The 24,340-nt window shown below is 31.9% G+C and overlaps 1 protein-coding gene across 5 annotated transcripts in view; it reads right to left on the reverse strand.

Annotated features, from left to right (window-relative positions):
- Positions 1 to 1,447: 1,447 nt before the first annotated feature.
- MS3_00004250 (uncharacterized protein) overlaps positions 1,448 to 24,340 on the reverse strand; it is a 53,420-nt gene continuing 30,527 nt past the window's right edge. Inside the window, exons 14-21 of one of the 5 annotated variants that reach the window (XM_051212149.1) lie at positions 23,579 to 23,647; positions 21,642 to 21,815; positions 19,963 to 20,118; positions 19,449 to 19,570; positions 16,482 to 16,544; positions 13,152 to 13,183; positions 8,614 to 8,648; positions 1,448 to 4,031 (exon numbers count right to left, since the gene is read on the reverse strand). In XM_051212149.1, coding sequence (XP_051072299.1) covers positions 8,617 to 8,648; positions 13,152 to 13,183; positions 16,482 to 16,544; positions 19,449 to 19,570; positions 19,963 to 20,118; positions 21,642 to 21,815; positions 23,579 to 23,647 — 648 coding nt within the window. In that variant the 3' untranslated portion in view covers positions 1,448 to 4,031; positions 8,614 to 8,616. Of the gene's footprint in view, positions 13,184 to 16,481; positions 16,545 to 19,448; positions 19,571 to 19,962; positions 20,119 to 21,641; positions 21,816 to 23,578; positions 23,648 to 24,340 lie in introns of all 5 variants that reach the window. The other 4 variants (XM_051212151.1, XM_051212150.1, XM_051212152.1 and 1 more) reach the window with 4 other exon arrangements.

Genomic DNA, 24,340 nt, shown 5'->3' on the forward strand with positions numbered 1-24,340 from the left:
CATGACTCTTATGCTGGATCCACAAAATCTCCATGAAGTCTCTCTCATACATTATCCATGACCAGCATCAAATATTTTTTATTTCTGCTTAATAGTGCGTCTATTGAGTTTTTGTGGTTGTCCCCCATAGTCCCGTTTTGATTGCAGATTAGGTTTATGGGACTATTTGCCAATCTTTACATCTCAATCCAATCCAAACCCAATAAATTGATTGGTGAGCGTTTTGTAATATACGATATGACCTCCTCCGTTATGGTCATTGCAGTGACTTTACAATGTATTTCACCAACAATATCTAGCTTTCTACCCAAAGCACTATGGGCTGACTGTTGAGCTGAACAGACTTGGGGTCTTCAAACATCCCACTATGTTCTGGTGTGTTATGTCGGAAGCTGTGTTCACTTGTGTTGCACCCATTAATCATGAAACATATTTTCGACGGTTGTACGAGCCGATTAGCTCAAGTGCTTCAAACGTACCAGTTCACCCTCAATTTGATACGGATTCTCATTGGGATTTCTTACTGCACACGATTTTATATGCTACAAGGCAGTTTATTCCTCAAATGGTTCCCAAAATCTACAAGCAACCTACAGTCATCAAGAACCGAACTTTTCGATTGCTAAGCCGCAAAAGACACTGTTGCACGGATTACGAACGAACTGGTAACAACGGCGCATACACGCAATACAAGCATATAAGTAAAATATGCACTAAGACAAAAAGAGAAGACAGGCTTCAATAATAGATAAAGCTTATCGATAAATGTGTCTTCAATCCGAAAAGCTTATTCCGTTATGCAGTCTCTCTTCGATAAGCTGAAACTGGAGTTTCCCAACTACTAGGTCCTAATGGCCCGACCAATAACGACGGGGTTGCCGCTAACTTTCTAGCCGAACAATACTCTCGGACATTTCAACCGACCCACATTAACCGTATTGATGAAAGCTTTATCTGCAACTGCATAGGACTTTTCGAAGTGAACCTGAACGTTACTTGGTGTACAGGAAACTGCAGCATCTAAAAATCAGACACTTCTCTTGGCTCGGATATGGTCCATTCTGACATACTGAGGGAAGCAGCTTCAATCTTGACAACACCGCCTAGCGTGATGTTCCCACACTCGTTAAGCCGAGGCACATTATCGGAAATTTGGAATCTGGCTCACACCACACCAATTTTCAAAGGAGGTGGACGCAGCGAACCGTCAAGCCACCGATCGGTGGCTCTTTTCTCTAAACTATGAAGATTACTCTTTTATGATATCCTCAATATCTGGATAACTGGTCATAGTTCATAAGCGCGTAATTTTGATGTACTCAACAATACAATTAGATTTGATCAACTAAGTGTAATTTAATATCATATGAAATTTCACTAATCAATCGGTATCTAATTAATTGAGATGTCTTATAATAAAAAACAATAAAGTTCATCATTAATCATTGTACTGAGCAAAAAACTATTTATCATATGACAACACTATCATAGGACTAACAATAAATTGATAATGGTTCATTCGACAATCGACGGATATGTCATCAGTTATACGATTCATTTGATAAAATTTAATTATTTCTATTATTCATCCTCTATAGCTAACTACTAAACTCTCAATTTTAAAGATTTGGATCAGTTAACTGTACGTATAAGATAATATGTAAAATATAGTATTAATCAGCATAAATCACCGATTGTTTTTACAAAGCATAACAAAATTACCTCTGCGGAAATATTTTATGCCTCACGTTAATTTAACTACCTAATTAAATCAGTAGATTAGATAACAACTTAACACTTGCATCACAGCAAACCTATCATATTAAATTTTGCTGTGGTTGTAGATGACTAGAATTACTTTGTAATAGCACTGGGAATGACTTTTTGCATAACATTAATACACCAATAGAATGTTATGATCTCCCTGATAAGAACTCATGGTTCCCAACTGTTGCCTTTCATTGTTGTAATCCTCCTAAAACAACTAGTGGATCATATCATTCCAAAGAATTTGACCCAATATCTCTGGCTATTACATGTAATACTGTTTTTTTTTTATTAATCTGGTAATGTCCGTAAATTGGTATGCACTCAATAATTATATCGGGAATATATTGATTTCCATTTTGTATAGAATCTTTTTTTTTAATTTGCACTCTAGAAACGCATAAGCTCATCAATCACAATTGAAAACATATGATAAAGCCAAGAAATCATCTTGTAGCATGTTATTACATATACAATTTATATAGAATTGGTGGTTTATTAATTAAACCAATCAGATTTCAACCAGTAGGTTGTACGTTCGAATCCCATCCTACCTACTTCGAATTAGGTAACCAGATAGTACTTGGTGATTCAGTTATTATTATTTAAAGAAACATTTGATTTCCTACTCCATCACATCATAAATTTGGATGCGATTCCAACGATTTCGCATGCAGGTAGCCAAATAACAAGACATTTTCTTTACACATAAAATATAGTTCAAAATTGAACTAGGTCATAAACATATTTACATGGCGAATCACTTATAATATCAATAATGAGATTATCAGAAGTGCTGACTAACTAATTCTACTTAAATACCTAAATAATTTATTTATTTAGCAAGGGGATATAAGCAGTAGTAATTTTAATCAATTTATTAATTTAGTTATGATAAAACATATTAAACAAATGAGAAACATGAAAAAATTCCTTTCAATTAAAAAAAAGACAAGATGAGGAACAATGAAGTATTGTCTAATCAGTTCTTTTTTAGAAAAAACTGTTTTCATCTTGTATAACTATTACCAAATAGAATGTAATAAACAATTGTATTCTGTATAAATACTGATAGTATCTTTAAAAGAAAATCATTCAATGTGCAGAGTTTGTGTGTTGTTTCTTTCCTTACAAATAAGTTAGTTCAAATTTATTTATTTGTTTGCTTCTTTTTGATGAAATCTTCTACTAACAAACCCCTACACTTTCCTGGAAAAAACTTACATACAGAGAGAAATTTACACATAAAAATTTAATGTAAACTAATAGTATTACTTTAAAGACTTTTTAATCCAAACAATATGGAAATATAAAGACAACTTATTATATTGGTTAAAAATAGAAAAAACCCAGCAGAATTAATTATTTATAATTTCAGAAAGGTGAAGCAAGTAGAAAAAATAAAAAAAATTGACAACAGTAAGAATATAAACATAAGCCAAAAAGAGGAATTCAGACGACAAACATATACATAGACCTATACAACGAAACGAAGAACAGTATAAAATTAAATTATGAGCGATACACACAAACAAACAAAGAAGAAAATTGAATAATAAACACATAAAAGGAAATCAAATACACACATGTACAAACATGCATCTACTATTAATCACTTACATGTTGTGTATGCAAAGTCTATCAAATATATGCTAACAACAGCGACAATATAAGTAGGAAAAATGAATTTGAAAATCAACAAAACATCAAGCTAAAAATTCCTTAACGCAGATAAAAATGAAGACAACACTAAATGGTTTTGTTAACATGTGTGAGAAAATAAATTCAACAATAAATGGACACTATATTTTGTTTTAATAAAAGGAAGAATGGAATTTGAATAGATTAACATGAAATATAATATACAGATCGTTTTTTGGTGATATTTACTAATCACAATTATGGATCAGAGAGAATAGCAGGAAAAGAGGGAGGAAGAGGAAAGAAACTGATGACCAAATATTAATATGTGATTATGATGATTAACACAAAAGCAATTAATTAGTGCACAATATTAATGGGGAATGAATCTTTATGAATTTTTTTGTTTTCAAAGGTGTACAAAAGGAACAAGAGCAATTTTATTCTGTATGCGTAGTAATTATTGTGTAAAGGAGTTGAAGGATTGTTATGACTTATGAACCTACAACGACTATTATGATTACCAACACTATACTACTCATAGGCATCATATGGATAAACAGATAATTGTTGATAATGTGAATGGGAATTCCGCGCGCTAGATCCATTGGATTGACTTTTTACTACAATAAAATGAAATTGCAATTTGGAAAGAGAAATAAACAAAAAAAGTCAGCATTTTGCTATTAGCAAATTAGAAACATTATTATGATTAATAATTGCATTAAATTAAACAAATAAAACACTACATTAGGTTTGGACTTGTTCATGGAAAACGTTTATGATTCCAAGAACTATTGATTTCACAAGAAACTCTAATCTGGTGTATTTAATGGTTGATAATAGTCATTTCATGGACTCAAAGTTATTTAGAAAATCTTGCCGAACTTATTCAGAAATCATCTCATACACAAACCAGACTTCAATTAGAATATACACAAATAAACTTGGTTTTATTGTACATAAAAAAAATGTGTGCAGCCTTTTTATGTATCCTAGTCTTTCACTTAATTACGCCTTATAAAATTTATTTAACATTATTTTCTAACTTTATTCTTACGTACTGTGTTTTGTTAATCTGATTAACGAATCGTTTGGGACCCGTTTTTAATTATTTCTAAACGTTCCAATAAATACTTATGTTCGTTTAAATTCCAACTTACCTGATTTCTATTCCTATTCTTACGTAGTTAGTTGCAATAATTAATCGACTATGTAGTCGAGCTTTAGTTTTAATTTCGCGTTTATTGAGCTATTACTAAATTAACATTGAGATGTAGAGTTAAGTTGGTCAACCAAAATTTATACTTAAATACAAACGCATATATCTGCGTAGAATTATGAGAAGGAATCAAATGAAAAGAAATATATCTTCATTCAAGTTGTATTTTAATTTCATAGCTACCAGTGACAGATATTACGTAATTAATATTATACGGAAATAATGATAATACATTTTCAGCATTTAATCGTATAAAACATGTGTTGTTGTGGATTTGACTATGTTATAGTGAATATGAATATTATAAATACTTGGTATTCATATAAATCATCAAGAAAATTAGTAGATGACATTACATGAAAATGATGTTTTCGTGAATATAACTATTTGCAAGGATGTCAAATTAACTTGGTTAAATTATCAAAATGCTTCATTACTATCAGGTTAAAAAAGACATTACGTTGCAACGAGTAAGTAAGCACGTATGAAGCAGTTAAAAATATACCCACAAATTTCCTCAAAGTAATATTGATCTACATAAGGATTAGGAAAAGACAAAAGCTAAAGCATTTTAGTGCATTGTGTAGTAAAAACATACAAACAAAGTAAGAATCAAAGAACTTTGAAAGAAATTTTAAGAAAATCATTGCTGATGAACGAACAGAGATATACAAAACTGGACAACTACTAGTGAGGAATAAAAGTTAAATAACATTGATTTGGTTGATAAATGATACGTTTATCAAAAGTTAAACGGTCACCAATACTTAACACAAGATTCGACCACATGATTAGCAAACCCAGTAAATAAAATTGTCAACGTTATGGGCTGTTTCTCTTCCTTTTATTTTCTTAATCGGTCCGAATGAACATGGGTTTAAAACATTGTCCTTAGCATAACTAGTTTATATTTGAAAAGCGTAAGAATATTTTTACCAATTCTATTATATTTTAGGCAGTGAACATAAACACACCAAGTAATGAGTAAATCTGTAAGTGGAAAAGCCGTGCAAAGCTAGTTAGTTAATTTTCATTATTAAAACAATGTATTAAAAAAACAGGAAAAAATCATTTTAAACTCTACACTTAGAGTTGAAGGGTATTCATTTAGAACAGTCATGACGCCTTATGCTAAAAGCATATATAATTCGGAAGTAACCAGGCCGATTCCTCTTTTTGACTAATACAGCAAAAATTGATTTAGGTAATGGAATGCCCGCACAATGTGAGAGATCAGGAGGATCACTCAAGTAACTGCGGAAATGAGAAGACAAAACCTCGCTCTGATTAAGTTAAGTGAAACCCCAGCCCTACTGAACCCACTGGACATCTAAGCAGCACACAAAGACCTTCTTATAGATGACACTCCACCCACAATCGAAGAAATCATTAAGGATCGATCATGCACAGACCGAATCACGACATTACAAATCATCGTTGAGCAATCAACGGAATAGAATCCGTCACTATACATCAACTTCCTTGACTATGAGAAAGCATTTGACAGTATGGATAGGAGAATCTTATGGAATCTTCGACCCTGGTGTACCTGCAATCATCGACATCAAATGTAATTCGTACGACGGACCACAGTGCAAGGTCGTGCACGGAGGGCAGTTTATAGATGCATTACAAGTGTAGACTAGTGTTAAACGAGGCTGCTTACTCTTGCTTCCTTTCCTCCTTCTGCTGGCTGATTGAATTATGAAGACCTCTACATCTCAGAGGCAACACGGAATACAATATACAGCTTGGATACAGCTACATAATTTCAAATTAACAGACGACTTAGACCTCCGATCACATACACGGCAATAAATGCAAGTGAAGACAGCTAGAGCAGCAGCAGTAGGCCTCAACATTAACGAGGAAAAAGCAAAATCCTGAAAATATCATGCAGCCAGCATCGACCTAATCACACTTGATGGTGAAGCTCTGAAGGAGATAAAAGCCTCTAAATACCACGGGAGTATCATCGATAAGTAAGGGAAATTTAATGCAGATATGGAGGGCAGCATTTCTACAAAAAAAGAACGCCTGGAAATCAAAACAAGTGTCCGCCAACTTCAAAGTCAGAATTTTCAAAAATAATGTTAAAACAGTTCTATAGTAAGGAGCTAAAATTAGGAGAATCATCATCAAAAAAAGTGTACAGGTATTCATAAACAATTGTCTACACAAGATACTCGAGATCTATTGATCAGACACTATCAGCCATAACCTACTATGACGGAGAATAAACCAGCTGAAAATATTTTTGAGGTGGATAGAAAACACTGTGGAAATCATCAAACTTCATCACGAGGCAAGCCATAACTTGAAAATACTCAAGGTAAAAACCAAAGGAAATATTGCACCGGTAATTGGAGGCAGAAATCAAACAAGTAAGTACTATTTGTCAACAACTGGAAAGAAAATCCCAGGATAGAATTAATTGGTGGTTTCTGGTCTACAGCTTATAGGCCAGGAAGGGTAACAGACGTACGTAAAGTAAGTGATACGAATTGTTAGGAGAAAAAACACGAAAAAGTGTTTCGAGCTATGTTCAAAATGAGCTACTACATTAAATAAGTGTTTATTGCTACCAGCCACAAGATGAAAGTGGAAAGAAATTAAAAGCTCATTATATCCATAATTTTAAGACGTTAAATTATATTCGAAATAAATAGTGGCAAACTGAAAATTTGTATGATAAAGTTCAAGAGGAAGCAAAAACTTCCTCGCTTGTGAAGGATTATACGCCGTTAAATTTTACTGACAAACTAACATTACCATTTGTTTTGATATTTATATGGGAGCAGGAAAGTTAAACAACTAGATTCCTATTTTATGACTTAAAAGTATCTAGCCCCCCCCCGGTACGGCCGAGGGTGGGCAAAGTCAGCTCTTCCACTCGAAATGCTCTCACATGACCACGTGTATACAACCACTGCCAGGGAAGTCCTACTCACTACCTTACCGCGGTGGGGCTGTTGTTTATGAAATTGAGAGGACGAAAAGCGAATGTCCGGCACTATAACCGGTTCAGTGGATATGGGGAACCCACCTAGGGAAGTTGGAAAACACTGATTCTCAACCAATGGTGTGCATGGGCCCCAGTTTAAATCAGTAAGTGACAAACATTCGCTTGAACCATTATTACAATTATCAAATGATCATAGAATGTAGTTCATGACTAGCGAATCATAGAATTTACATTATATCTATGAACGATAACATTTTTAATCAACATTTAGGAATATGAACTATCGTATTTTGTTATCAGATGAAAGGTATGTTAGCTTATAGCTTTAAATGAAGTGATGATAATTACTGTGACATTATGAAATGATAATTCCTATATGTTAATAAAGTCTGAAAATGAAGCACAGTACTAATGCTCTAAAATCCTATCGGAATACAAAAGGTTCACAATTAATCTAAGATCATCATACAATATGTAAATCATAGTTCGGCGTGCAGACTTTTGCCTGAATGTTGAGTTGTACTACTCACAATGTATTAACCATTACATACATATGATTAACCATGCCCGCCATATACTGAGGAAAGTATTAAACTGCCTCGTTCCACTTGTTATCAGTTATTTGACTGTTTTAAGAAAACCATAAATGAACGGTAGCTGGTAGATAGATGGATCGTTATGATACATAAGCATACATAGTTGAGCGATAAACGGGAAACAATTTGGAGAACATATGGTAAGCCATTGGTAATTATGTAAACCCACAATATGTAGCAAATATCTGAGCGTTAAATACAGCTGTTTGGGCATACAGGCAAACCAATTAGGAGTATTGTAACAAAAAGAGATTTGCTAACTTCGTAAGAAAATAACATTAGTTGTTTATAGTTAATTGTTTACACCACCATAAAAAAGTAAAGTTAATACACTCGGAAGGTGAGGGTGCATAGCTGATACCAAAGAAAAACACTACATTTTGTTTTTGTAAAAATATGAACTTCTCGAAACTGTTGTGTACCTTTTATGCTCCTGGATTCGGAACAGCCACATAACCTATACAGATGATAAAAAATGTAAATGACTCTGTGATTATAAAAGTACGGAGAAATTGAATGATCGAAAATGATAGTGATAATATAATACAGAAGCAACTTGAAGAAAAATAAAAGAGAACACAAGTATGCCAGTGGGTTAGTGTAAAAATACGGAGTGAACAGTCGGTGCGTAAAAGATTGAAATCGGTGAGATGACGGGAACATAAGTAGCAACATCAGAATTATATATATATAGAATAAATATTGAAGGATTACAGTAGAGAGAAATGAAGTGAGTTGGTTAATCAATTAGAAATTCAATGGAAATGTTATATTGCCAAAAAACTAAAGCATTCATAAACAAGTAACGTCCGTATTCAGCTGTTAAATGCATCCATACACACGCATACAAACGAAGAAAATTACTGGAAAGTAATATGAATATATATGCAGCTTATGACGATGGATATTCTTTGAAAAATAAGACAGGGATGAAAAAATCCTGAAGACTTCCTGTTTATGGGTAGAAATTGATTGCCAATCAAATTCAAATGTTAATTTAGGCTTCTCAAAAACCAACTTAATACACAAAGATACTAACGAGATTGTGTGGAGCCTTTCAAAAATCTGGAAGTTACTACAAGGTGTTCTGATAAAACTCTATAAAACCTGTTCCAGTTACTTTCAAGTATTTAGAAAAATATGTTAATCTAAGTAGGAAAGCAAAGTTATCAAAAAACCGAGCATATACAATAGTCACAAGTTTGTAAACAACTACAATTTACTGTTGCAAGTTATGTTATAAAATAGGAATTAGCAAGCACACGATGGTCATAGTTGATAAAATGAGTGAGAAGAATATCGACCGATAGATGAAATGCAGTGATAGCTGCTCATAAAACAGAGTTATCAATGTGAGCTCCCAATCAATTGATATCAGAAGAAAAAACACTAACCCGCAGAATAGGTATTCTATTCGGTGAAATTACATGCTTATATACACGACATTAACAGAAAAGGACTACCGGTTCCTGCCATCTAGATATATCAACAAGTTTTCGATTTTCGTTTGCTTTAATACTGTTATATCCCGACGAGAATTATGGTAACTTTTGGGAACCATTTATGGACCAATACAATACATACTTTTACTGTATGATTGTTAAGTGGTTAAACTATGCATATTATAAGCTTAATTTTAACTCATGGACTATTATTATACGACTTACCGCTCTTGAGTTTTACCTGATCTGTCAATTACAGTCTCCCACGTTTACAGCCCCTTTTGGCTAGATCTTGCACAAATGTTGTTTCCTATTTTATGGTACGATGTGTTCTGTTTCGTTTGTATATGACTCAGTGTGATTGAAATAAATGATTCATATCGCAGAGGCTGAGATTGGTGTTCTGAACTTAACAGACAGGGCTAGGCAGGAAGAAGGGCCGATAAGGAATCTAGACTGCTCGTACGGGTTTACGAGTCATTGGTTCGGTCGATAAATTTCCTTGCTCTAATTGGTGGTATCATTAAGTTAGAACTTAATAGAGCACAAGTTATAACAAATACATCATTATGCCTATTATTCGCATAACCTATTCAGGTGCGTTTCTTAAAAGTGTACGATCTTTCGTTGTACAAGTTACAACCTAATTGGCGATCACTTAATATTTATCGTCAGTATCGACCAAGAAGTAAGAAACGGAAACTTCTTTGAATACTTTGTACTAAGAATTCTGTATTGTACCAAAAATATAATGTTGAATAAAGCTAATAAAAACAGACTTCAAATAAAAAACATAATTATATGTCAGAGCACACTGAAGAAAGTCAACTGAATTAGAACCTCGGTGTAGGACTTAATACTTGTCCCGCCTATGACCTCTCCCCGACAAAATGATTTGGGATCCTTTATTCCTAACGCTGGTAAAACGGTGATAGGTTTGTGTTATTTCATGTGATCCTCCACTTTTCACTGAAATTATTTTTCTGCAGCTGCACTATTCACATTATATTCGGATCATTTGTTAGTCACCCTTTGATTATAGATTGAGCACAAATAAACCATTTTACTTTCTCCTCTTGCTTAAGGCAGAAAATGTATCACGTGATTTGAAGTGTAAAGGTAATTTGTGCCAAAATTACTTTTGTGCTGCAATTGAGACTGTCAGTGGTTCGCATAAGCTTGTTTGGTGCCTTGTTGGGGTTGATCAGTTGAACATGCTGCAAACACGACTGAGGAATTATATTTAAAGTTTTTAGAGATCAAGTCGAATAATTGTCTAGAAATACAGGTTGCATTGCCTTAGCTGAATTTGAATCAGCACGTACTTCAAGACTTTTTAATGACAAGATGAAACTTATTTTAACACTGTAGAGTGTTGATTAACCCCACTTAACTAACAAAAACGAAGTTGACAGTTAAAACCCTTCCCAGATTCGGCAACCTCGAAGTATTATTAACGCTTAAACAAAATATTATAGCTTGGAGTTAACTAAACAAACAGATACTTGGATACTAAGTTTCGACAGATATTTATACTTTATAAATGAGAAGTTATTAGACAAATGTGGTAGTAAGACACTAACTGATCGTCAGTAAGTTAGGAAAGAAATAACAGATATCATAAAAGATATACCGATTGAGGAGTGAATAAAGTCGTAATAGTGATACATTCTTTTAGTGAGTATTAGTTAAGTGTTACCAAAAAGAGATCAGATTATGTAGTTTTCTATTATTACATGTTAGTTCTTTTTTTAAAGGATAACCACTATGAAATTCGCTAATTTATATTTCCGCAATAAGATTTGTTGCTACCTGATTGATTGTCATCACGTCTAGTTTGGTTTGTTACGTACCTCAAGATTATTGAGTGCTACTGAATAGATAGAGTTGTTCCATTTTGAATTTTACATATGCACGGAACATAAAGTTATCCTGAAAGTTCCATTTCCTCTATAAGCCTGTGGATAATTAATGTTGATATGTTGTTATGTGACAGACATTCGGTTTATTCGAGCACATATTCTTTGATTCGTATTACAAAAATCCTTAATTATTCATAAACAGAATTTGCTGTAAGGAAACCAAAAATGTTGATATTTTATTGACATTCAACAAGTGTGCAACTGAAGATGTGTCGTTATTAACACTGCACATACAAGGGTGTTATGGTTGGTATGGAGTGTAAAAGGAAAAAATTGTTAAGGTATTAAATACTACTACTACTACTACTAAGACGAAGACTAACTATTGAAAATATTCATATTATTTCTTATTGACTTCCTAACTATATTTGTTTTTCAAATGTCATTATTATCTTTAACTTATTTTAATATTCCCTACAGAACATAGAACGTTTTATTTCACAAGATGATGAATTTATTTGATGTAATCCTCTTAAAGTAATATAAAATTCAATAGTATATTTTAAGGAAGAATAACATTTACAACATACTTGATTCAGTATCTAAACTTATGTTATGAGGAGAGTTTTCTTCATTAACTAAAACAACATATAATTGTATTTAAAACTTCAGATAAATGAGATAAAACCCAGAGATAAATACATAGTGATACGAATTAAATTATGTAACCATATAAAATTTTTTCGAAGACGTATTTTATATTAGATAGTAAATTCAATTACAGAACAAGAAAAAAGCATTATAATAAGTCAGTTCACTAGAATATTATTAGTACACAATTAACACACTCTTACTATAAATATTAGGAACATACTAGTGTTATTTAACTTATTTACCAGGTACCATATTAGTGTACTTGGCTTTTGTTGCTACAAAATTGAACAAAATGAAGTAGACGAAGAGAGATTTGAACTTGAACCAGAATGACTAGAAAATAATGGATCGATTTTGTGCCTGTCGATCTACAACTATTATTTAACTTAGCCGGACAGAAATTTGTCTTTTTTCTGGCTTGAAAACACAAATATACGCGTAATTGATATATAGAAATGTTGATATACATAAATACTAACAATTTCAGTCAAAAATTTATAAATAACACTTAAACTGCACTGGATACAAAATTTAAAAAAAATATGTAAGTGTGAGCAAAACTGAAAAGTGAAAAACCAGCACAATCATGGTCGACATTACCAAATATTTTACTATGTCCAACCCACTCCCCGTCATCCTCTACAAGCATAACGTATATGGAACGAAAATCATATCAGTATAGTTTTGGGAAAAACAACCAAAACAACTAATTGCTTTAAAAACAACCATGTTGGAAAAGTGATAAGATTAAAATGAAAATCAATGACAATGACAGTTAAAGTAGTAAGATAGTATAACAAGAATAACGAAAAACAACATTCACAGACATATGTAAATATGTCTACATTGGACACATATATAACATTGATATACATTTATGTAAAGCAAATAAAAGACGGGACATTCCCGAGTTGAATATGACAGCATGCAATAGAAAACAGTGTGTATACTATAAATCAAAAACAGGGAAAAATAGAAGAGAAATTAATGACTCATTCATACCTTTATGTTTACGAGATTTGTTTCGGGGTTTCCTTTATTGAAAATAGGAATAATAGTGATTGAAATAACGATCGCAATCATAATAACAATAATAATATTGATAAAAAAAATATTGGAGAATTGTCAATTTGCAACATGTACACACATAAATATATATATATATATATACTGATGATTTAATATGCGTATAATTATTACCTTATCTTTAATTATATAATAAATAATAAGACAAAAACCAAGTCAAAAATGAGCATAATAATAGAAATAATGAATCAAGAAGTTTTTGATTGACTTTATCACTGCATCCGTAACACACACATACACACTAAACCGATAATATTGAATAAATTGGTAAATAAAGTATAAACGTCAATAAACAAGTAGCTACGGTTAGACAGACAGATGAACAGAGAATACAGATCAATAAATTTTTAGCATATTTCTTTTAATGTTAAAATATTTTCACGTTCAGCTGAAATGTTATTTTCAGGTTATCTGGTAGTAATCACTAACGCGACATATAGACATGTGACGTTACCGTATTAACCAATTTCAACTATAAACGTCAACATAAGTTTAAGATACAACAGGTCTATTTATTTATAACACTAAGCTGAATAGCTTAAAGAAACTCGTTCATATATAGAAGTCGTGACGGGCAGACATGTCAATTCTCAAGTTATTTTACATATCGAGTTCCATGCCACAAAATGGTCACCTATTCACTTTTACCACAACACCTTAATGTGGGAAAATAATTCATAGTAAGTGTTATATCCGAACGAAGAATAAATGAATGGTAACTGATAAGGATTATTTAGGGACTATTATTACATATATTCTTGTTGGGTGACTATTAATTAACTAGATTATATGTATACTCATTTTCCTCTTATCATAAGCTTTCATATGACCGATTGGCTACTGTTATACGATTTGCCATTTTTAATCTATTCCCAGTTTATTAGCTACAGTCTCCTAAACTCATAGCCACTTCTGGCTCAATCCTATAAAGCTATTATTTTGCATTTTATGGGGTGATGCTGTCTAGTCTGCTTGTATATAAACCAAGTACGTCTGAAATATACGATTTATACAGCGGAGGCTGAGATTGTGTTCTGGACTCAACGGGCAGGGCTAAGCGAGAAACTACTATTTCGAGGACCAATAAGGATTTAGTGTTGGTTGATGTATCACTGGTTTAGCACAGGGACATACAAGCCGGTATTCTGATTGGCGATTTTATCACATGGTAATTGACAGGGGCAGAAGTCATTACAACAAGAGAGCCACTGAGATAAGATTTGCAAAACGTGGTCGAGAGTGGCATGTAGACTGACCTTGTCCACAGTAGAACCACCACTACTTATACAGACACATGCACTCCTTGACTATTTTCAACAACTAACCGAATAAAGTGAATGTTAGAACCTGCCAGTTTAGGAAGTAATCCGCATTTAGATAGTGCTGCATCAAACATACAAACACTGATTAGGAGAAATTGGGGTTCAATTTCACAAAGAAACCATATCATCTTTGTACCCAATGTTGAAATTTTTTGCTCCAGGTAGTAAAGTAGATTTTACCCGGAGATATAATATTTATGGTGCCAAAAGCTCGAATACAAATTCTTTCAAGGGTATCAACAATAAATCAGTACCATTGATGATGAGATATTAAATAACACTTAACTACTATTATTATATGTTCGTGTTATAAATGTCAGCAAAGAAAACCTATGGACAGAATATACGAACAATATAAAAAGTGTAAATTCATAAAGAATAATGTTACACAGCTGTGTTGTTGGCAAAAATTGATTTAAAAAACATTGGAAGAAATAATGACAATGAGAATAACAACAGCAACAAAACAAATGACTACAACAAGATTATTCATTCATTTTTACTAACATATTTGTAGTATTTAATATTAAACCTTTTCACATTGAAATGAAAAGTTTTCCTGAAAAAAAGACTTCGGATAATCAAAAATCCTAACGATGAATAAGAAAATCAAGCAAACGTAGTTTTTGGATTTTTTTTTTCTTTTTTCTGTTACACATTCTCTTTTTCCTTGTCTCTCACTTTTCTGAAAGATGAAAAGTTCATTCCTACTGATAGAAGATATACATATTTTGTCAGTCTGTTTAGTAAGTCAGTAATTAGTAATATGAGATAGATTAAAAAGACACAACTATTTGAAAGACATTTTAACAAAATTAATATACAGAGCTGAAGGTAATTATTATGAGGAAGAATAAAACAGAAATATTTGTCAGCATCATATTCAATTTTAGTGACATATATATTCCGTTCGAACCCCTACCCCACCCAACAACGCCTAATATACTGTTAGTTTATTGGAACAGTTGCTCGACAAGGCATCGAAACTTAACGACTAAAGTTTGGAAAGCAAGATAGACCTACTACAAGTGCAGATCGGTGGTTTATGCTGCAACATCATAGTGAAATAAAGAGATAACAGTGAAAATATCACAATGATTAGCGAGTTGAAAATCATATGCATCAGAAGAAAAAACAAAAGAAATCAAAGAATAAAAATAAGGAACAAAGCTCAAGATCTAGATGAAGATAAAGGATGAATGAAATCGAGACAGTGTCAGCCTTAAAGCAGATTACTTAAAGCAGATAATTCAAATCAAAGTTAACGACAAGCTGTGATCTAAATGTGAACGTTCCAATAAAGGGCCTTTAGTAGGATGATTTATACCCCGCAGAACGTCTTCAAATAACAGAGTCTAATAGAAAATAATAAATGAATTTAAACTAAGAACAATTATTTTAAATATTTTAAGTCATAAAATTCATCAAAATATTGGAAACTCAAACATTAATTGAAAATATACTGAAATATCATTTCATTTCATTGTAAGTCCTCATACATTATAGTTTTAGCGAGGTACAAGTTACTCGACTATGATACATCATAAATGTAATCCGAAGAGTCATATAAATTATCACTAATCACTTTGGATTTATCAAACACAAAAAAACACTAACTATCAAATGAACTTGGTATGAAAGTATGAATCTTATGTGAAAAAGGTAATTCCAAACATTCATGAAATTATATAGTCTATAATGTAGCACAATCGGGAAATATCACTTCTTAAAATGTATGAAATTAGTACACAAACTAATACATTTTTTATTAGTTATAAATGCCACTTTTATCATTCTGATCATCAATCTCTACAACAGACATTCATATATATATATATATATATATATATATATATATATATATATATATATATATACGCGAGTATTTCAATTTGATATAGATAAGATATATTAAGTAACTTACTGTGAATTGTCCTGATAATCTGTTGGTGGTCTCATATAGAAGCCATGATATGATATGTAATCCCTGAAAGTAAATAAATAGATAAAAAGACAATGAGAGTAGTGTTTATGGTAAATATTTGCAATTACAGAAACAATTTATTGAAATGATGATGAAGAAATAAAAATGGGAGTGAATTTCAATTAAATAAAAATTTAACTATTATTTGCTTTCTCTCTATCTCTAAATTACTGTTTATCTATAAAATGTTTGTTTTAAGAATTTACAGAATAAAACGTTGAAGATATTTACATATTTAGAAATTTATCAGTATAATTTTCATCTTGCAAATTTTAATAGACACGTGTTTAATGAAAACTAATGTTAAACAAGTGCATAGTACAATAAATACACATATGACTAACCTAACTGAAAAACAATGAACTTGTTATAGTACATATGATACATAAATTAAACAAAAAGAGCGTTGATAGAGAAATACCACAAATTTATCTAGTAGCTATGCTTAATGAGTAAAATGTTTACAGAAAATAAATCTAAAATACTATTACATATATGAGCTGAAATGATGGTGATTAGCAATGGAATTCAGGACGTGAGTTTCGTCCTATCCGGGACTCGTCAGCTGGATGTACCTGCATCTCAGAGTTGATATTCACTCCAGGACTAAAAGACTCAAGTAACCAATACAAAAAAGAATTATTACATATACGGCCTTCAAAATCTACCTAATTAATACAACTGGTCTCGTTTTCTTACTGATAAAATGAGTTTTTCATTTGACGAATACATCGAAGTAACTTAAAGATAATTATCATCAACTTTTGTCAAGGAAAGCAGAAAACACTTAGGGATGCTTTGCATACTCCTTAATTAAGTGAGGAAAAAAGATAGATGAATTCACCATAAGCAAATATTACAATGGAGGGTGACTTGTGACATCGATTAGACCCATATGATTAGTATCAAGGGTAACCCATTTTTAATGACTGTTTACTGAGAACATGAAGTTTGTGCCTATTAAATATTGTAATCCAAGAATTTAGTGCAAACTATGCTACTTTACCAGGTATAGATTAATGCACTCAGTTAAGAACGATACTCCAAATGTAAAGGCTATTCAGCCTAATTAAAATAGATGGGACATGATTCAAACCTAGGATTTAGTATCTAGATAACAAACGCTTCAACTAATGAGACATTGCTCCACTAATAACACCCTGTTTGTTTATTCATATAATAATCAATAAAACTACGTTATTAGCGTGAAATTTACACTAGAAACAAGCCTATATAATATAAATGTAGCTAAAAATGTGAAAGTATCATATAGATTTATTGACATCCTACACTGGTAGCTCGTGTAGATAAGGTATACGTCAAATCAAAATTAATAACTTGAAATCTGTACACTTAAATGAAAATCTATACGCTTATATTGACTCACGATTCTGCCAACCTTAAGGTCAAATAATGAAAGAAATATCTAGTAAGATTTATAAACAACAACAACATTATTATTAATGCATCTATTTATATTGACGAGAAACTATTAGATGAAAAAGGAAACGTTGCAACTACATTAAAAATTATTTTAAATAAAATAGATCAACATTTTGGAAAATAACTATTTTTCATTCACTTGATATTGTTTTACTTGAATCTTCCCATTGATGTTTTAGGACTGAAATTGATCAGTCTCTTATTGGCATATGTGCATACTGTGCGTATGCCTCGATATTGCCTTAATTTACAAGCATTATAAGCAAAGATGGATAGTGGCTAGCAGTGGAATCCAGGACGCGCGTTTCGTCCTGTTTGGGACTCGTCAGCTGGATGTACCTGCATCTCAGAGTTGATGTTCACTCTGGGACTCGAACTCAGTACCGTTCGCTTCAAACGCCATCGCGTTATCCACTTAGCTACTGAGTCCTGATAGCCACTTGCTTGTGCAATGGGTTGAAGTTTAATTCACTTGATATTGTTTTACTTGAATCTTCCCATAGATCAATTTCAGTCCTAAAACATCAATGGGGAGATTCAAGTAAAACAATATCAAGTGAATTAAACTTCAACCCATTGCACAAGCAAGTGGCTATCAGGACTCAGTAGCTAAGTGGATAACGCGATGGCGTTTGAAGCGAACGGTACTGAGTTCGAGTCCCGGAGTGAACATCAACTCTGAGATGCAGGTACATCCAGCTGACGAGTCCCAAACAGGACGAAACGCGCGTCCTGGATTCCACTGCTAGCCACTATCCATCTTTGCTTATAATGCTTGTAAATTAGGGCAATATCGAGGCAACTAAAGAGAGTAAGAACGAAGATTCGTGCAGAATAATATGAGTTCATCTTATTTCGTTAGGTTCTCATCAGCTACTTACAACCAATAATATTTTAAAATCAGATATTGACATACAAGTACGAAGGTGATTAGAGATGAACATTTGTACCATGATGTAGCAAGGATTCTAATGGAGTTAATAAGGTCGTGAAATTCTTTTTGTTTCGGATAGATAAATAAAGTTAATCTACATTCAGTTACTTCAATACACAATCATCTAATATCTGATAACTCTATGACTTATGATCTCCAGTTCAATGTTCAAGAATTTTTCCTCTCAAACTTTATCCATCCGAAACAAAAATTTTCATGACATTATTAACTCCATTGGAATTCTCGCAACAATATGATACACATATTCATCTCTAATCACCTTCATACTTGTACGTATGTCAATATCTGTAATAACGTTGATTTTTAATATCATAGGTTGCGAGTAGCTTATGAGAACCTAACGAAATAAGATGAACTCATATTATTCTGCACCAATCTTTGTTTTTGCTGTCTTTAAAACAATAAAGGGAACTATGCGTATGAAAAAAATTAAATTGTAATATGATAAGAATACAATTTTGTGATAAGTCACAATGAAAAAACAGATCTACAAATAGGTATATACTCACGGTTCTTCGTAATCGCGACTATATTTCTCTGTTTTGCGATATAAACCAGCCAGTTTAACAGCGAAAATAATAGCGGGAATGAAAAGAAGTAGTGTAAATCCTAATCCAGTCCAAAATGCATTCTGACGAATCAAAGACAAGAAAACAAATATTTATTTCCTGTAACAAATGATCTACACATATTTACACATATAATAGTTACTGTTGAAGGAAATCTGAAAAAAGTACATTATTGTGATGTTGAATTAATTAGACTAATTGGACCAATATGATCGATAGAAATCAACCAGCACTAAGAATTGGACTAATCTGATGGTAGTTAGACAACGATGTGTTTATTTATTAGGACAGTCATATTTATGAACTTAATTATTGTGGATAGTAATAGTTTCAGCGATAGTCAAGGCAATATACATACAAATAATAATAAACACTGAAATCTAGACACTCATCAGATGAATAGGGTAACAATACAAACGATCACTACGAAATACACAGATAAATGTACACTTACAAATGGCATTAAAAATGTATAACAAACTGAATCGACTCCACGTTTGGCAGCTAAACGAAGTGACTGACACGGAATATCATGCCAAGTGGCTATAACAGCCAATTGTAATTCTTTAGTTAAAAGTAAATGGAATCTGTTAACTCCACGATTCATAGACTGAAAAAATAACGTGTTTTTTTTTTATTAAAAAAATGCATGAGCAATCAACGAATTAGTAGTGAGCTAAATAATATAAATTAGAATATTAAAACAATGAGAATGATAAAATTATTTCAATACATTTGTTTGTCTTGTTTTCTAGTTCTCTAATATGAAATACAGTTAATCTGTAAATGTTAACATTGACTGGTACTAGTACTAAATGGGCAAATGTTATAAAAAAATATGGTCTTATATAAATATCATGGTTGACTGACCGATATGCACAAAACAAAAACACTGACAAAATGTAATAAACAATTGTAAACCAGTAAGTAAATATTATTTGATTGTTAAGATCTATACAAAACAAAAGTAAACAGTTGAGCATCATGATGATGATCATTATCACTGTGTTATTGAAATGCCACAGAAATAATATACAGACAAAATCGACTCATATAATGTAAACTAGTCGCATGAATAATGCATAATGGCACACTAAACATGATCGTATTTCGTCATAAATCAGTAGTATGCATATATTACTAAATTTATTTATCTGAATTACTAGAAAATTCAGAACACTTTCCAGTACACACCAGTAATTGAACAATGGTTAGCTGTTCATAATTGATTACTTGCTTACATCTAATTTGACCTATATGTGTATAAACATTTTTTATGCTTTATCTCTAACATACTCTGACAACAATAACAATAAATAAAGTCAAAATAGACTCAGTGACATATTTTCACCAGTAACCGTATCTGAATGACAACGATTATGTATGTACTAGTGAATAAGTTGATATCTGTCCGTAATGAAAAATCGATCAAAATAGCTTAAATTAAAATGAAAAATATATATATCTACCTTTCAAGTGTACATATGAAGAAAATGCGATCGTATAAATCGATGGTTAAAATATGTTAGACACAACTGAGAATAAACTTTTTTTTAAAATCATTCTTCAAAAAATATAGACATTAAAATGTCAGTGTAGGTGGATTATCTTTTAATCGATTAAAAAAATATAACATAATAAACTAATAATCACTTTCATAATAACAATCTTCTAAATTTGATTACAGGCAATCCTTTCTATCTTTAATACTAGCTAATTCGCATTGATTGATAATCTAGCCCTAGTTATTAATGTCCCATCTAGAAAACTTACATAGTGTTAGACTTAGTACATAAACCAATTTTCATGCTTTTAAATATCATTGTAAACATTTAACACCATAATTCCTAATCAATATAAATATTACCGTGACCACATGACGTGTTCTATACCATTGAGAATATTATTTGAATAAATGATTTCACATTATAGTGCCAAATTTCTTGCTGTTAAAATTACACACCCTAATCTTCGACTGAGTTAACCAATAAATCTACGAGACACACTATTCAGTTAGCGTTGATTGAACAGTAAGTAGAATTGTTTTTCTAAATATTTATTGGTACGAATATGAATAAGTAGATAAATGAAAATCAAGTGAAAAGCTTTTGTATGTGCATAAATTACACTTACAGACTGGATGGAAGTAGATAACGTTTGATTGTATCTATTAAGATTGTTAATTACAAAATTCATTTGATCCGGTAAACTATTGAATCGGACAAACAAGGTGTAAATGTTACCACGAGTGGCATCTAATTTCACAGGTCCATTCACAAGAGTTTGAATATGTGGAGCTAAAGATTCCTTTATATTTTCAAAGAAAAAAAAGCAGAGAAGTTTACCAGTAAGACAATAACAGATACATAACATGTAGGCAACAAAATAACTTGAAAGATAACTATGATAAAATAACCATAACCTACGTCAGAAACCTACATTGAAAGTTCAATACGTCATGTGTATTCCGAGTCAATAGATGAATCTCGGGGTAGGAGATCAGCCCCTAAATCATCACATGGAAATATTATCTCTAAAATAACGTTTATGTAATGTTGACACATCAACAAGAACCTTGTTACATCGATGAAAAATAAATGGGAAAGTATGACATTTAAGAACTAATAACAAACGCATGTATGCAATCAATGCTACGTATTCTATCATATAGTGGAGGAACTTATATTTAGTCATTTAATATGGAATTCTTCAAAATCCATAAAACCAAATTATTTCTTAAAATGTAAACTGTCGGATCTGCAATCACTCAGTAACTGAGGCGAATATAATTCAGTTATTTGAGAGTTTTATATTTACAGATGCTGTTGCCCTTTTTCCACTCCTTGAAGACATTGCGAACCAATAGACTTGGTTAGAATGCATAGAAACAATCTGCAGTATATGCCATAAACACTTGTTGATAGCTAATTATAACACTGTGTTCCTGTGTGATTCTTATCTACAATTGATATTTACGTGTATATAAAGACATTCTGAAGCAAATATCAACTGCTAACGTAGTGTAAAGTGGACAAAACAATTATCGGTAATTCATTTGTATTGTTTCTTGAATCCCCCCATTGATGTTTGGGATTGCAATTGATCAGTTTTCTATTCTTGAAGAGAACGGTACTGGGTTTGATTCCCGGGGAGAACATCAACTCTGGCATGCAGGTGCATCCGGCTAATGACATAGCTTTGGGGATTAAAATGTCTTCTCTACAATTTCAACTTCAATGTTTTTCCCATCATAATATGGTTACATGACGTGCTATTCGAATTTTTCACAGGATTATTGATTTTTAAACTTATTTTCATCTTTTTCAAAGCCATTGTGACCCCATTTGTGTACACCAAATGTACGTTTAGGTAATCTTGTTGACAAAATTAGAAATCAATCAAAATTGGACTACGTTTTATCGCTTAGGTTAGGACTAAGAATTTTATAAGAATCAAAGCTACAAGTGTTTACCTGAATTACCAAGTCATAATACATTCACAGCGTTATATCCTATTGTTATATCGTATTGTATAGTTATTAAGTAACCAGATTATTATATATCAATATGCATTCCTTTTATCATCAGCTTTCAAATAACCCATTAACCACTGTAGTGTGATTCACTGTTCTTATTCTGCCACCAATTTATTATCCTGTATCCGATTCACACATCCTTTCTCAATTCATCATGTAAAATTACTTCTTATTTGATGATGTGACGTGATTGGGCATGTCTGTACATAAACTGAATACGACTGAAAGATAATATTCATACAGTGGAGGTCGACTATTATGTACTGGACTCGGCGGGAAGGGCAAGGTGGGAAACCACTGTGTGGAGGACCAATAAGGATTTAGAGTTGTTCCAAGGTTATTAGTGCTGAAACGAATTCTCATTGGTGTTTTCTTTATATGATATTAGTGAGTGACTATAAGTCATAAGACAGCATCACAATACAAAAAGACAATGTAATTAGGATTTTTTTACATAAGTGAAAATATCTAGTTATAAATACCACATTCACATGGAAAATATAAAAGGGATTATACAAATATGAACAAGACTCACCATATTTAAAGCCTTCAATCTTGACACAAATTCACCGAGATTGTCAATAAACGTTAGTGGAGTATTGACCTATTATACAAATAAAAACACATACTGTGAAGAAAACCATGATTCTGTTTTGAGCTTTTTCTTAAGGTTTTTCGAATGAAGATAGCAGTTTAAGAGAAAGAAATGATGTCAAAATAATAATCCTAATAATCATAATACACTTAAGTGAAAACATAGTCATAAACAGTGGAAACAAAGTTGTAAATTCATTACTGGAACAATAGAACCAACCTTAAAAAGAATATATTTGTAAAATCTCAGCGAATGAATTTTAAGTAAATCCAACGTTTCGCCTGGCAATCTGGTCTATGTCTCAAATTAACTCGGCGCCCAAATATTGTGAAACTATTCGTTCAAATTTAGACGAAAGTTCTTATTTAATAGAACCAAGCATTTATAACTATGAAACTGAGTGCTAAATAAAAATTGGTGAACAACTCAAGAAGTATGAAAATTATAGTCATCTCAAAGTATTTCACTCATAGCTCATTCGATATTGAAATGAGATCCCTTCTTTATTTGCACCTATTCACTGCTTCCGTTACATGATCACAGCAATTAAAGTCTTCCCACAGCCATCGTAGTTATAAGAGGGAAGTGAAGGTAGTTTTGAGCAAGAAAGTTTCTATGCCCAGAAGTCGAAAATAAATAATATCAATTCATGCGATCGATTTGAAAATGATATTTCTTCCGTGATAATGAAAAAAACTATGA

The sequence above is a fragment of the Schistosoma haematobium genome, chromosome ZW (assembly GCF_000699445.3).
Source record: "Schistosoma haematobium chromosome ZW, whole genome shotgun sequence".
NCBI lineage: Eukaryota > Metazoa > Platyhelminthes > Trematoda > Strigeidida > Schistosomatidae > Schistosoma > Schistosoma haematobium.